Source organism: Pan paniscus, chromosome 10, assembly GCF_029289425.2.
Source record: "Pan paniscus chromosome 10, NHGRI_mPanPan1-v2.0_pri, whole genome shotgun sequence".
Lineage (NCBI taxonomy): Eukaryota > Metazoa > Chordata > Mammalia > Primates > Hominidae > Pan > Pan paniscus.
The window spans coordinates 13049838-13066370 of NC_073259.2; the positions used below are offsets into that span (position 1 = coordinate 13049838).

Sequence of the window (16533 nt, forward strand, 5' to 3'; positions counted from 1 at the left end):
CAAATACCTTAAAACCTGCAGGGCTTAAAACCTGGATGATGGGTTGATAGGTGCAGCAAACTACCATGGCACATGTATACCTATGTAACAAAACTGCATGTTCTGCACATGTATCCCAGAACTTAAAGCACAACAATAATAATAATAAAGGGTGGGGCACAGGAAATTTCATGACAATGATTCTTTGGAAATAAAACACAGACAACAAAGATGAACATAAACAAATGAGTTTACATCATACTGATAATGGGTTAATATCCAAAATTTAGAGAGAACTCAAACAACCCAATATTGAGAAAACAACCTCATTAAAAATGGGCAGAACAACAGATATTTGTCAAAGGAAAACATACAACTGTCAAACAGGTATATGAAAAAAAATCCTTAACATCACTAATCATCAGGAAAAGGCAAATTAAAACCACAGTATCACCTCACCTTATACCTATTAGATAGCTATAATCAAAAACATGAAAGATGAGGATTGATGAGGTTGTGGGGAAAAGGGATCCCTTGTAAACTAGTGGTGAGAATGCAAATTAGGACAGCCTTAAAAATTAAAAATAGAATTACCATATGATTCAGCAATTCCACTTCTGTGTATATTTCCAAAGTAAAGGAAATCAGCATGTTGAAGAGACATCTGCATGCTCATGTTTATTGCAGCACTAGTCACAATAACCCACATATGGAATCAACCTAAGTGTCCGCTGATGGATGAATGAAGAAAATGTGGTACATATACACAATGGAATACTATTTAGCCTTTAAAAAGAGGGAAATCCTGTCCTTTGCAACAAAACAAATGATCCTAGAGGACATTATGTTAAGTGAAATAAGCCAGGCACAGAAAGACAAATGCCATATTACCTCATTTATAAGTGGAATGTGAAAAAGTTGAACTTATAGAAACAGAGAGTAGAGTGGTGGTTACCAGTAGCTGGAGGAAGGTGTCTGGAGGATGTTGGTCAAAGGATACAAAATTTCCATTGGGTAGGAGGAGAAAGTTCAAGAGATCTATTGTACAACATGGTGACTACAGTTAATAACAAGGTATTGTATTCTCGAAAATCACTCAGAGGAGGTTTTAAGTGTTCTCACCAGAAAAAAGTAAGTATGTTAGGTAATGCATATGTCAATTAGCTTGATCTAGCCATTCCACAATGTATACATATTTCAAAATATCATATTGAACATGATAAATAAGTAAAATTTTGTCATTTAAAAAATAAATAACACAAAGAAAGGATAAATGCTTGAGGTGATGAATACCTAATTTACCCTGATGTGATGATTACACATTGCGTGCCTTTATCAAAATATCTCATATACCCCATATATATATACACTTACAGTGGACCCACTAAAATTAAAAAAAAATCAATTGCATAGAAAACTAGGATATTTAGCAAGTTAGTAGACCCTAAATTTAGTGTTGTACTACTTTAAATGCTATCTTTTCTTTATGTGAATATGTATCATAAGTAACTTTTAGTAATATATAAACTTACTTTATAACCATTATATTTATATAGAAAAGACATAGTTTATGTATGTATTTAAGCTTTACTTATAATGTCCTGAGGAATGAGAAACGAAACCACTGAGTCTTTGTGCCCTCACCAGGTGTGGCTCTGCATTTTATTCTAGTGAACAGAATTACAGTAACAAAAAGCAGTTAAAGAATCGTTGTGAGTCATGCCTTATAAAGTTAACCATATATTATTTACAGACCCTTCAATATCATTAACTTTTCCTGTCTTAGAAAAACTAAAGTAAAAATAAATTTATTTTTATTTGGTAATAGGAAAATTATTCAAACCAAATAAGAAAAAATATACAGTACTGTATATGCAAATTGAAACACTGTCAAATAAAACACATTATAATACATCTAGGAAACTCTACAAAAAATTAGGAAGCCCATTTAGAAATTAATAGAATTAAGGACAAGTAATTAAAGCAAACTCAAATCAATAACATTCTTATTTATTTATTTAATTCCCTTGAAAGTCTTATATACACCACTAAGTAGTCACATTCACAAACTTAATTTTTATAAATTCAGCAACAGTCTTAGGAATCCTAGGAGAAGAAGAACTCCATAAAAATGCAACTGTAATAGTCAGTGAGAGAGGTGAATTTCTGCTCCATTCAATAGTCCAGGTCTTCATCAAGGTATCTTAAAGGCTGAACTAAAACCATAAATAGAAAAATGTCATTTTCCTCTCCATATGCGTATAAGAATTCATTACATTATAACACAAAGAGAAACTCACTTATGTTAAAAATTATACTACTTTCCTGAGCAGAAATTTTAAATGCTATTTTTTTTAACTTCAGTGTGCATAAGAATTACTTTTATTCCATGGAAATACAGTAAGATTAAGAAATGCCATTTATAGGAGCTGGCAAGATGGCTGAATAGGAACAGCTCCAGTCTGCAGCTCCCAGTGAGACCAACGCAGAAGTCTCTGCATTTCCAACTGAGTCATTTCTGCATTTCCAACTGAGTGGCGCCTAGAACCCCAGGGAGACAGAACCTTTCACTCCCCTGGAAAGGGGGCTGAAGCAAGGGAGCCAAGTGGTCTCACTCAGCGGGTCCCACTCCCACAAAGCGCAGCAAGTCATGAACTACTGACTTGAAATTCTCGATGCTAGCACTGCAGTCTGAAGTCGAACTCGGACAATCAAGCTTGGTCGGGGGAGGGACATCTGCCATCACTGAGACTTGAGTAGGCGGTTTTCCCGTGACAGCGCTAAGGAGGCCAAGGAGGCCGTTGGCCAGATTGCCTCTCTAGATTCCTCCTCTCTGGGCAGGGCATCTCTGAAAGAAAGGCAGCAGCCCCCCTCAGGGGCTTATAGATAAAACTCCCATCTCCCTGGGACAGAGCACCTGGGGGAATGGGGCGGCTGTGGGTGCAGCTTCAGCGCACTTAAACATTCCTGTCTTCTGGCTCTGAAGAGAGCAGCAGATCCTGACAAGGAGAATCTCCCAGCACAGCGCTCGAGCTCTGCTAAGGGACAGACTGCCTCCTCAAGTGGGTCCCTGACCCCCATGCCTAGTGACTAGGAGAGACCTCCAAGCAGGGGTCAACAGACACCTCATGCAAGAGAGCTCTGGCTGGCATCAGGCCAGTACCCCTCTGGGACGAAACTTCCAGAGGAAGGAGAAGGCAGCAATCTTTGCTGTTCTGCAGCCTTCGCTGGTAATACCCAGGCAAATAGGGTCTGGAGTGGACCTCCAGCAAACTGCAGCAGAATTACAGAAGAGGGGCCTGACTGTTATAAGAAAAACTAACAAACAGAAATCAATAATATTAACATCAACAAAAAGGACCCCTACACAAAAACCCCAACAAGGTCATCAGCCTCAAATATCAAAGGTAGATAAATCGATGAAGATGAGGAAAAACCAGTGCATAAATGCTGAAAATTCCAAAAACCAGAATGGCTCTTCTCCTTTAATTGATCACAACTCCTCTCCAGCAAGGGCACAAAACTGGACAGATAATGAGGTTGATGAATTGACAGAAGTGGGCTTCAGAAGGTGGATACTAACAAACTTGTCTGAGCTAAAGGAGCATGTTCTAACCCAATGCAAGGAGGCTAAGAACCTGATTAAAGGTTACAGGAACTGCTAACTAGAATAACCAGTTTAGAGAAGAACACAAATGACCTGATGGAGCTGAAAAACACAGCATGAGAACTTCATGAAGTATACACAAGTATCAATAGCCAAATCGATCAAGTGGAAGAAAGGATAACAGTAATTGAAGATCAACTTACTGAAAAAAGGAAAGAAGACAAGATCGGAGAAAAAAGAATGAAAAGGAACAAACAAAGCCTCCAAGAAATATGGGACTATGTGAAAAGAACAAACCTATGATTGATTGGTGTACCTGAAAGTGATGGGGAGAATGGAACCAAGTTGGAAAACACTCTTCAGGATATTATCCAGGAGAACTTCCGCAACCTAGCAAGACAAGCCAACATTCAAATTCAGGAAATACAGGGAACACCACTAAGATCCTCCCCAAGAAGAGCAACCCGAAGACACATAATCATCCGTTTCTCCAAGGCTGAAATGAATGAAAAAATGTTAAGGGCACCAGAGAGAAACGTCAGGTTACCTACAAAGGGCAGCCCATCTGACTAACAGCGGAACTTTCTCCAGACACCATACAAGCCAGAAGAGAGTGGGGGCCAATATTTAATATTCATAAAGGAAACAATTTTCAACCCAGAATTTCATATTCAGCCAAGCTAAGCTTCATGAGTGAAGGATAAATAAGATCCTTTACAGAAAAGCAAATGCTGAGGGATTTTGTCACCATCAGGCCTGCCTTACAAGAGCTCCTGAAGGAAGCACTAAATATGGAAAAGAAAAACTAGTACCAGCCACTGCAAAAACACACCAAAATATAAAGACCAATGATACTATGAAGAAACCACATCAACTAATGTGCAAAATAACCAGTTAGCATCATGATGACAGGATCAAATTCACACACAACAATATTAACCTTAAATGTAAATGGGTGAAATGCCCCCAATTAAAAGACACAGACTGGCAAATTGGATAAAGAGTCAAGATCCATCGGCGTGCTGTATTCAGGAGACCCACCTCATGTTCAAGACACACATAGGCTCAAAATAAAAGGATGGAGGAAAACATAACAAGCAAATGGAAAACAAAAAAAAGAAAACAGGGGTTGCAATTCTAGTCTATGATAAAACAGACCTTAAGCCAATAAAGATAAAAAAAAGACACAGAAGGGCATTACATAATGGTAAAGGAATCAATGCAACAAGAAGAGCTAACTATACTAAATACATATGCACCCAATACAGGAGCACCCAGATTCATAAAGCAAGTTCTTAGAGACCTACAAATAGACTTAGACTCCCACACAATAGTAGTGGGAGACTTTAAAACCCCATTGTCAATATTAGACAGATCAATGAGACAGAAAATTAACAAGGATATTCAGGACCTGAACACAGCTCTGGACCAAATGGACCTAATAGACATCTACAGAACTCTCCACTCCAAATCAACAGAATATACATTCTTCTCAGCACCACATAGCACTTATTCTAAAATGGACCTCATAATTGGAAATAAAACACTCCTCAGCAAATGCAAAAGAACAGAAATCATAACAGTCTCTCAAACCACAGTGCAATCAAATTAGAACTCAAGATTAAGAAACTCACTCGAAACCTCACAACTACGTGGAAACTGAACAACCTGCTCCAGAATGACTACTGAATAAGTAACAAAATTATGGCAGAAATAATGAAGTTCTTTGAAACCAATGAGAATAAAGACACAACATACAAAAATCTCTGGGACACAGCTAAAGCAGTGTTAAGAGGGAAATGTATAGCACTAAATGCCCACATCAGAAAGTGGGAAATATTTAGAATCAACACCCTAACATCACAATTAAAAGAACTAGAGAAGTAAGAGCAAACAAATTCAAAAGCTAGCAGAAGACAAGAAATAACTAAGATCAGAGCAAAACCGAAGGAGATGGAGACATGAAAAACCCTTCAAAAATCAATCAACCCAGGAGCTGGTTTTTTGAAAAGATAAACGGAATCGACAGACCACTAGCCAGACTAATAAAGAAGAAAAGAGAGAAGAATCAAATAGATATAATAAAAAGTGATAGAGGGGATATCACCGCTGATCCCACAGAAATGCAAACTACCATCAGAGAATGCTATAAACACCTCTACACAAATAAACTAGAAAATCTAAAAGAAATGGATAAATTCCTGGACACATACATCCTCCCAAGACTAAACGAGGAAGAAGTCGAATTTCTGACTAGACCAATAACAAGTTATGAAATTGAGGCAGTAAGTAATAGCCTACCAACCAAAAAAAAAAAAAAAAAAACCATGACCAGATGAATTCACAGCCAAATTCTACCAGAGGTACAAAGAAGAGCAAATACCATTCCTTCTGAAACTATCCCAAACAATAGAAAAAGAGAGACTCCTCCCTAACTCATTTTATGAGGTCAGCATCATTCTGACACCAAAACCTGGCAGAGACACAACAAAGAAAAGAAAATTCCAGGCCAATATCCCTGATGAACATTGATGCGAAAATCCTCAATAAAATACTGGCAAACCAAATCCAGCAGTACATTAAAAAGCTTATCCACCACAATCAAGTTGGCATCATCCCTGGATGTAAGGCTGGTTCAACATATGTAAATCAATAAACGTAATCCATCATATAAACAGAACAAATCACAAAAACCAAATGATTATCTCAACAGATGCAGAAAACGCCTTCGATAAAATTCAACAGTGCTTCATGCTAAAAACTCTCAATAAACTAGATATTGATGAAACGTATCTCAAAATAATAAGAGCTATTTATGACAAACCCACAGCCAATATAATATTGAATGGGCAAAACCTAGAAGCATTCCTTTTGAAAACCAGCACAAGACAAGGATGTCTTCTCTCACCACTCCTATTCAACAAAGTATTGGAAGTTCTGGCCAGGGAAATCAGGCATGAGAAAGAAATAAAGGGTATTCAAACAGGAATAGGAACTCAAATTATCTCTTGTTGCAGATGACATAATTGTATATTTAGAAAACCCCACTGTCTCAGCCGAAAAACTCCTTAAGCAGATAAGCAACTTCAGCAAAGTCTCAGGATACAAAATCAATGTGCAAAAATCACAAGCATTCCTATACACCAATAATAGACAAGCAGAGAGCCAAATCATTAGTGAACTCCTATTCACAATTCCTACAAAGAGAATAAAATACCTAGGAATACAACTTACAAGGGATGTGAAGGACCTCTTCAAGGAGAACTACCAACCAGTGCTCAAGGAAAGAAAAGAGGACACAAACAAATGGAAAAACATTCCATGCTCATAGATAGGAAGAATCAACATTGTGAAAATGGCCATACTGCCCAAAGTTATTTATAGATTCAATGCTATTCTCATCAAGCTACCATCGACTTTCTTTACAGAATTGGAAAAATCTACTTTAAATTTGATATGGAACAAAAATAGAGCCTGTATAGCCAAGACAATCCTAAGCAAAAAGAACAAAGCTGGAAGCATCACGCTATCTGACTTCAAACTTACTGCAAGTCTACAGTTATCAAAACAGCATGGTACTGGTACCAAAACAGATATATAGACCAATGGCACAGGACAGAGGCCTCAGAAGTAACACCACACCTCTACAACCATCTGATCTTCAACAAACCTGCCAAAAACAAGCAATGAGGAAAGGATTCCCTATTCAATAAATGGTGCTGGGAAAATTGGCTAACCATATGCAGAAAACAGAAACTGGACCACTTCCTTACACCTTATACAAAAATTAACTCAAGATGGATTAAAGACTTAAACATAAGACCTAAAACCATAAAAACCCTAGAAAAACCTAGGCAGTACCATTCAGTACATAGGCATGGGCAAAGACTTCATAACTAAAACACCAAAAGCAATGGCAACAAAAGCCAAAAATTGACAAATGGGATCTAATTAAACTAAATAGCTTCTACACAGCAAAAGAAACTATCATCAGGGTGAACAGGCAACCTACAGAATGGGAGAAAATTTTTGCAATCTAGGCATCTGACAAAGAGCTAATATCCAGAATCTACAAGGAACTTTAACAAATCTACAAGAGAAACACAAACAACCCCATCAAAAAGTGGGCAAAGGATATGAACAGACACATCTCAAAAGAAGACATTTATGTGGCCAATAAACATGTGAAGAAAGACTCATCATCATTGGTCATCTGAGAAATGCAAATCAAAACCACAATGAGATACCATCTCACACCAGTTAGAATGGCGATCATTAAAAAGTCAGGAAACAACGGATGCTGGAGAGGATGTGGAGAAATAGAAATGCTTTTACAGTGTTGGTGGGAGTGTAAATTAGTTCAACCATTGTGGAAGACAATGTAGCAATTCCTCAAGGATCTAGAACCAGAAATACCATTTGACCCACCAATCCCATTACTGGGTATACACCCAAAGGATTATAAATCATTCTACTATAAAGACACAGGCACACATGTTTATTGCAGCACTATTCACAATAGCAAAGACATGGAACCAACTTAAATGCCCATCAATGATAGACTGGATAAAGAAAATGTGGCACATATACACCATGGAATACTATAGAGCCATAAAAAAGAATGAGTTCATGTCCTTTGCAGGGATATGGATGAAGCTGGAAACCATCATTCTCAGCAAACTAACACAGGAACAGAAAACCAAACACCGCATGTTCTCACTCATAAGTTGGAGTTGAACAATGAGAACACATGGACACAGGGAGGGGAACATCACACATGGGGCCTGCTGGGGGGTGGGGGCAAGGGGAAGGAGAGCATTAAGACAAATTTAAGCTCCTAATGCATGCAGGGCTTAAAACCTAGATGGCGGGTTGATAGGCACAACAAACCACCATGACACGTGTATACCTATGTAACAAACCCGCACATTCAACACATGTATCCCAGAACTTAAAGATTAAAAACAAAAAAAGAATCGTCATTTTTTAAAAGCACCCTCATGTGATTCTGAAGCAGTTATTCAGCAGTGATTACTCTTTCAGGGAAAAGTAGTTCAATTATCATTTATCACATCAGAAAACATTCATATGCTTCAGATTATAAATCAAATATTATTCATGGTTCTCAGTTTACAACACTATAATTTTTAGCTTCTTTATGCACATATGAATGCATAATTTTATAGATGTAAGCATTGTATTTAATTATAGCCAATACATAAATGGAATATTATTATATTTTATAATGATTTTTTCTTTTTTAGTTGCCTAAACCGTCATTTTTCCAGTCATTACTCCATCAATTGGCATTCACTTTGTTTCTAGCTTTTGCCACTTTCAACAACATGGCAGAAAGGAATCTTTGTATATTTGTCATTACATACTAGTGACTTTATTGGTATGAAGAAATTCTCAGGGATAGAATTATTGGGTCAAAGGGTCTGTGAATCTTTGAAAATAATTTTTAATAGAAGCTGACAGATTGCTTTCTCCAAAGGCTACCTACCATATCTCACACTTCCAAAAGCAGTGTTTGAAATGGGCTTTTTCTCTGTATTCCCGCCAGTAATAAATATTGATGGTATTTCAAATTTTTGTTAGTCTGATTTGTATAAAGTGATAGCTCATTGTTAATTATAATTTCAATCCTCCAGACATTTAAAAATGTCTGTCATTTGAAATTCATTTTGTGTCAATTGTCTTTCCATAGCTTTGCCCAATTATCTATTAGATGTTACACATACACATACATACAATTTACATTCACATATATTAACCCTTTTGTGCTCTGTACAGTTTATAAGAACTCTATGTAACTATGTGTGTATATATATATAGTATGTAAAATTAGCTCTGCATTTTACAGATATTCACAATTTATATTTCATGTACTTTAAGAGTTCCAACTCTTATCCTTTGTCTTAATCTATATTTCATATATACAAATATTCTATAGTGTCTTGTACAGTCTTTACCATAGCATGTATTACACAATGTAGATATATAATATGTAGATGAATTATAGGAATATATAAAATTTCTATAAAAAATACTTTTTCTACATTTCATTTCTAGATGTAGTCTTCCCCAAATTATTATTTTAAAAACAGAAAATGTATCTAGTAACTCATTTCACAATCTTTTTCTCTTGATGTATAGCTTATCTATACGTCTTGTTCACATTTGAATTATTTTTTATGTTTTTCTCATGAAAGCAAGTTGTAAAATGCAATTCTAATCATCTTGTCTCATCTGAAACTTTCAAAGCTCATCATCACCTCTTCAACAGACCCCCAATGAAAGAGAACATAAAGTATAGCAGGTAAGACCATTCATTACAGGGCTCTATGCAGCCTTTTCAGCTTAGATTCTAACCACCTCTCTTCTCTCCACATGGCCTCTTCATATTACCACCTATAGACTATGATATCTTTTATTAAACAATCATGTCTTTGCCAATAGTAGATTTTATCTCTATCTTCAGTGCTCACGGTACCACTTGTTACCATAAATACGTTCAATATATGTTTTTGAATAAAAAACTTCTTATAGTTCCCTAAAGGGATGGTTCTTTTTTCTGCCTCTAGTTTGCACATACTGTGTCCTTTCTTTGGAACTGTCTATTTTTCAGTCATTTTTAAAGTTTACCTTAAATATCACATCACCTTACAACAACCCCAAAGTTTCTTAGGCAAACTTTCTGTAGTGTCTTGTACAGTCTTTACCATAGCATGTATTATACGATGTAGATGTATAATATGTCTTATCTTTTTCCTGAAATGATACCTGTAATGTCTTCAAAAGATTAATTTGTATTTGTTTACTCAGTTTCTCCTTAGTGCCATGGATGTGTTATTACTATTTGTGTGTATAATTAAGAGATGAATCAGTTATATTTATAAGCTTTTATATATTCTCAATATAGATATATACATATACAAACATATGCACATAAGCAAATAAAATATGTTTATATACATTCTTTCCTTCTAATGCCAGAAGAGCTCTCAGTCCTCAAAAGGAATGCAGCTGTTTTGAACAATGACTAATAAATTCTCATCACTCACCTCACTGGGTTATAAATTCCCATTTTCCTTTTCAGTGTGGCTCAGAATGGCCTCCTTTTCCATTCCAGAAATAGGAAGAAATTTAGACACAGAAATTAGTTCAGCAGCACTGAAATTAGCTGACTCATGGGAATTTTCTGAAAGGAAGAAAATAATTACTGGGAAATAAACCAGACCTCTCCTCACGTAACTGTGAGGCTCTTTGAGCAACTAAAAACACCACCCATAACTAGGAAGAAAAGCATGTGTGATTTAAGGGGCAGAGAAAGTCTTTCCTATTTCTTAAATATGTTTCCTGACACAGTAACAGTACATGTTCCTTAAATATGTTCCCTGACACAGTAGCAGATGCATAATTCTTTGGATGGAAGAAGTGAGGCAGGCCCCTCTCAGAAGGTCAGGGACCCTTCATGGAGTAAAGACAATGGGTTTTGGGATATTTCTTCCGACCCAGTAAAGTCATCCTGCCCAGATGCAGAATTAGTGCACTGGTGCTAAATAGAAGTTCAAGGATAAAACAGCATGATGTGATGAGAAATAAGGCTAGTTCTGTGGATTTGTATGGCTTCTCATGCAATAAAGATATTGGAAGTTTAAGGTTTTAGACTTTTAGGGAAAAATATAATAAATATCAAGCTAGAGAAAAAAAATGACAGGAAATGGGAATGGAAGAAACTGTGAAAGACGTATGTAGGTCAGAGGATACAAAGTAGCAGATACGTAGAATGAACCAGTCTAGAGGTCTAATGTACAACATGAGGATTATAGGTAATAACATTGTGCTGTATGTAGGATTCATGCTAAGTGAGTAGGTTTTAGCTGCTCTTGCCACAAGAACAACACAAAAAAGGGTAACTATGTCAGATGATGGGTGTGTTCATTTGCTTTGCTTTAGTAAGCTTTTTACTATCTATATACATCCCATAAAATCATGTTGTATACCTTAAATATACACAACAAAATTTAAAGAAAAAAGTTAAACTGTCACTTATGACAATCTTTTGTAAGATTAATTTCTGTTTTAATAAAATGAGGTCCAAGTCATAATATTCCTCTGCATGGTTCTTTACATACCTCTATCAGGAATAATCACAGGCCTCTTAAGCTAAAGGCCTCCCTATGATTGCAATTTTGATATTCTCCAAGAATAATTTTCAGTCATTCTTGTCCATTATATGCATCTAAGCTTCCTATTACATTTTTAGACTTTTTTAACTGTTTATCAAAGTAGAATGTCTGTGCCTCAATTGCAGCCACTGATCTGAACCCCTGGGCAATAGACCCTCCAAGAACCCACAGACCTGAGGAATTCATTAGGTCCAGATCATCTGCATTCAGGCAAGAATTCATCTCCCGGTATTGAATTTGGTGGACTAAGTTCTCTCCTCTTGAGGAAACTGAAAACAGAGATCCCTAGGTTAGGGATCAGCTATCATAATAAAATTTCCCTTGCTTACTAAGTGTGCTTTTTCCAAGCGCTGCAAACATACCTCGTCTTTATCCCTGCTATTGTTTCTATCCCATTCTACTACCAAGCTCTTCCCTTACAATGCCGCACACTCAAATGAAATAGGCACAAGGCTAAATCTTCCCCACTGCCATTGTATTAATATAAACAACCCACTGTTTTTACCCAAGGAAGCCAGCAGTCTTCCATAACTCACTGGAGCTTTTCTTAAGTATCTCTAAAAGTCTTTCCTCTCCCCTCCATTCTCACTATATATGTTATAGTACTTTTCATTTTTCACCTCAACTGTTACAAAATGCCATTCCTGTCAGTCAAGTGGTCCTCCTTCAATCCTCCTAGATCCTGTTGCCAAAAGTTCTTCCTAAAAGATATCTTGACCATTTCACTCCCCTACATGATACTCTTTAATGACTATGAATCTTATGTGAAACATAAGAACTTCATAATTTGTGCCTTTTCTCTTCTTCAGACTTAGCAGCCTCTCTCCTCACACTCAACTTTTCTCCCCCCGCCCCTCAGGAAAAAAACAAGAAATGCTTCATCCTTTAGGCTTCTCTAGACTTGTACATATTCTTCTCTAGAATGTTCCTCACCCAATTCTCTGAGCCTCTATGTTCGAAATTTGTCCCCAAGCCTCTTTGAAGCCTCCAGTAATCCCCCTCCCCTTTCAGTTAATTACTCCCTTCTCTGTGCCACTTTTGTTCCTTTTTCCTATTAATGTAAAATGGCTACATTGTAGTGTATTTGTTTACATATATATCTCTTCCACTAGACTTGAAGTTCCACCAAGATTTATTGTCCATGTCTGTATCTTCAGAGCCTAATACATTGCTCAACAGAACAGTAAAATTTGTAATAAGGAGATTGATTATAGTAAGAGAAAATAAATGTTTAGGTAAAAAGGCATCCTAAACAATATCTAACATATTCATTCTGAACTTTCAATTCTGTAATGTTCCAGTTAAGCATGTAGATAGAACACAGGAATCATCAATGCAACCTAAACCCCTTTTCTCCTCTGAAATCTTATTCCCTCTATTTAAAAAATGAAAAAAATCTGTAGAAATGGGAGCTCCCTGTGTGGCCCAGGCTGGTCTTGAACTCCTGGACTCAAGCGATTCTCCTGCCTCAGCCTCCCAAAGTGTAGGGATTACAAGTGTGAGCCACTGTGCCTGGCCCTTCCCTCTGTTTTGAGAAACTGCTCAAACCTCTTTTAGAGTCCATCTTTCTGGCCATTAGACTTGAGTCTAATATTTTCTTCTTACAAGAACCCCCTTATCCTGTAGACATATTAGATAAACCAAATTTGGCTCAAACCTGCAAGCCGCTGTCTCTGTCTTCGCTTTTTAGTCAAGAAGAATAATGCGACGAAAATGGCCAACAGAACAACCCCAAGGATCCCGACTGCAATAAAGGATGACTGACGGGATGAGCGACCTAAGTAAAAGTAAATATCAAGAGATACGATCACGTCTTATCGAAAAGATCAAGGTCCCTAGTTACTGATTCTCTCTTAGGTCAAATACATGATCCCTGAAGTAAATATCAAATCCTCAGAACGTCTGACCTAAAATTTCTAAACAAGAAAAATTCTATGTATGCAGATAATTGGTCTCATCATCATAAACTCCATGATATACCTGTTGTGGCTTTTTGCGGGGTTTTCTGCACGGAAATATCTGTAGGAGAAAAGAAAGAGAGAGGGTTAATTCTTTGCATGATATATAGAACAAACCTTCTGATTTCCTTGTCTGACCCCTTACCTCTCAACCAAGTATATGACTCTTTCCCACCTAAAACTAGAATCCTCTAGTCTTTCTTTCTCTGCACAGGGAATATAGGTTGTATGTGTCTCCTTGGTGAAGGCCGTTGTATAACAATTGTTTTCATCATTCTTTCAGTAGAGACATTATGATTCTCTGAGAATCCCCACCAGATCCCTGTACTGATAAATCCGGTTTTTACACAACACACATCACTGCCCAACCCCTCTTTGCTGCCAGAGATTCCAAGCTCAATCCAGGCTTCTGGCACTTACCTGTGCAATTCACTGCAGCATCTTCCTTGTGCCCACACTCACTATGGCCCCAGCGTCTGGCAGGACAATCCCACAAGGAAGACTCATTCCCTTTGCACTTCACTTCATTGAGCCATATCGGTCCAGTCCCCTGACCAAACTCTGCTTCTTTGAATGCTTTCAAAGCTGGACCACAGCCAAGTTGTTGACACACCACCTGAGCATCGTCCAAGTCCCAAGAGTCATCACACACTGTCCCCCAGGAACCTCCATGCCAGATCTCCACACGTCCAGAACAGGAAGTGGGTCCTTCCTGAAGTCTTATCTTGTCTGAAAAATCAGAGACATGTAGCCTATTTCTAAGACTTCTAAAAATTTCCAGGAGTTCACAGGTGAAAAGAGAGATTTGAAACTTAAAAAAAAAAAAAACTATTTAAAATTTTACTGAATGTGCATATTAAAATTTATATATATATATATATTTTTTTTTTTTTTTTTTTTTTTTTTTGAGACAGAGTCTCGCTCTGTCACCCAGGCTGGAGTGCAGTGGCACAATCTCGGCTCACTGCAAGCTCCACCTCCCAGGTTCACACCATTCTCCCGCCTCAGCCTCCCAAGTAGCTGGGACTACAGGCGCCCACCACCACACCCGGCTAATTTTTTGTATTTTTAGTAGAGACAGGGTTTCACCATGTTAGCCAGGATGGTCTCGATCTCCTGACCTCGTGATCCGCCCGCCTCGGACTCCCAAAGTCCGATTACAGGCGTGAGCCACCGTGCCTGGCATAAAATTTATATTTTTACAAAATTTATCTTTTATAAGAGGACTTGTCATTACAGCCAACTAGGTACATTCCATCCTGCACATAAGATACATAATGTGACCCAGTAAATGTTAAATGATTAAAGTTAACATTATAAATATGTGATGTCAAATTCTTTCAAATAGGCAAGATCTTGGGAAACTGGCAGGTTGTCACAAATCTCACAGTTTAAGAAGATGTAGAGGCCAGGCACAGTGGCTCACACCTGTAATCCCAGCAATTTGGGAGGCCAAGGCGGGTGGATCACCTGAGGTCAGAAGTTCAAGACCAGCCTGACCAACATGGGGAAACCCCATCTCAACTAAAAATACAAAATTAGCTGGGCATGGTGGCTTATGCCTGTAATCCCAGCTACTCAGGAGGCTGGAGCAGGAGAATTGCTTGAATCAAGAAGGCAGAGGTTGCAGTGAGCCAAGATCACGCCATTGCACTCCAGCCTGGGGAACAAGAGCAAAACTCTGTCTCAAAAAAAAAAAAAAAAAAAAAAAAAAAAAAACCTGTAGAATGTGGAAATACTTCAGAATTGATCTTTCTGATTTCTGACTGCTTTTCTCCTTATATGAGTGTAACAAGATAATATTTGAAAGAAAAATGGGAAGGTAAGGTAGACCATTCAACAGTCAAATATTAAACCACATATTCTCTCCTCCTCAGAGAAAGCAATTGAATAAATCTTTCAAGCAGACCATGGGGAGTATGATATTCTTTAGAATAATAATAGCTGATCCTGAATATCTACAGGCCAAATTAAATAAAACCAATTACACCATCCAGGTAAAATAGATATTACCCACAAGTTACCCATTCTTGCTTAATTCAATCTAACAATTTAAGCCAGTGTGAGAATAGGAAAATAAAATCCAGTGTCCATTATCAGAAGATGATAGCGGGGCTGCAGAACGGAATTTTCATATAGGTCGATCGATACTCACTGTCACATGTGATCCAGGTCTCCTCTGAGGGGCTGGCCAGTCTCTTCTCCCATGGAGATGATGGGCACTGCCACAGCGTGTCAGGTCCTTTTGGACACTGAACATTGTCCACCCACATGGGAATGGACATGGCCTTGTCTAAAGATGCAGAGTTGATTTTCCCTTTGTCTGCACAGCCCAGCTGCCTGCACACCACACCCACAGTGGTTTCAGACATGCTACTCTTGCCAACAGTGCCCCAAGCTCCATTGTAAAAAACTTCCAGACGCCCTGCACAGGCCTCTCTGCTGGCTTCACTGGTCAGTCTCAGAGACATGAACTCTGCAGCAAAACATAGAATTAGTAGTTTTGCATCTTTTCTGAAGATTCAGAGACTCCTTCCCTTTACCTTGATGTAAGAATGGCTTTAAAAATAGGTACAATAGTACAATATGTCAGTTACTAATAATTCGTTAGTAACTTCTGGATGATTTCATAGATATTATTAAAATATTTTATTTATTCTATAAATACATTATAGTTTTTTGGTCTTTGGTTTTGGACTCAGAGTCCTCTTTAGATTACCCTCAATCATTCTAATAGGCTTTTTTCAGTTACATAGTTCGGATTTTTTCCCAAAAATATTCTCTTTTTTTTTGC

At 37.6% G+C, this 16533-nt stretch overlaps 1 protein-coding gene across 6 annotated transcripts in view; it reads right to left on the reverse strand.

The window, feature by feature from the left end:
- Window positions 1–1608: 1608 nt before the first annotated feature.
- The window catches only part of CD163 (CD163 molecule), a 33119-nt gene continuing 18194 nt past the window's right edge, over window positions 1609–16533 (reverse strand). For 2 of the 6 annotated variants that reach the window (XM_003811790.6, XM_008964185.5), the window contains 7 exons: window positions 15895–16215; window positions 14160–14468; window positions 13762–13800; window positions 13439–13558; window positions 11955–12050; window positions 10654–10707; window positions 1609–2195 (listed from right to left, as the gene is read on the reverse strand). In XM_003811790.6, coding sequence (XP_003811838.1) covers window positions 10685–10707; window positions 11955–12050; window positions 13439–13558; window positions 13762–13800; window positions 14160–14468; window positions 15895–16215 — 908 coding nt within the window. In that variant the 3' untranslated portion in view covers window positions 1609–2195; window positions 10654–10684. The other 4 variants (XM_003811791.7, XM_034935271.3, XM_008964186.5 and 1 more) reach the window with 4 other exon arrangements.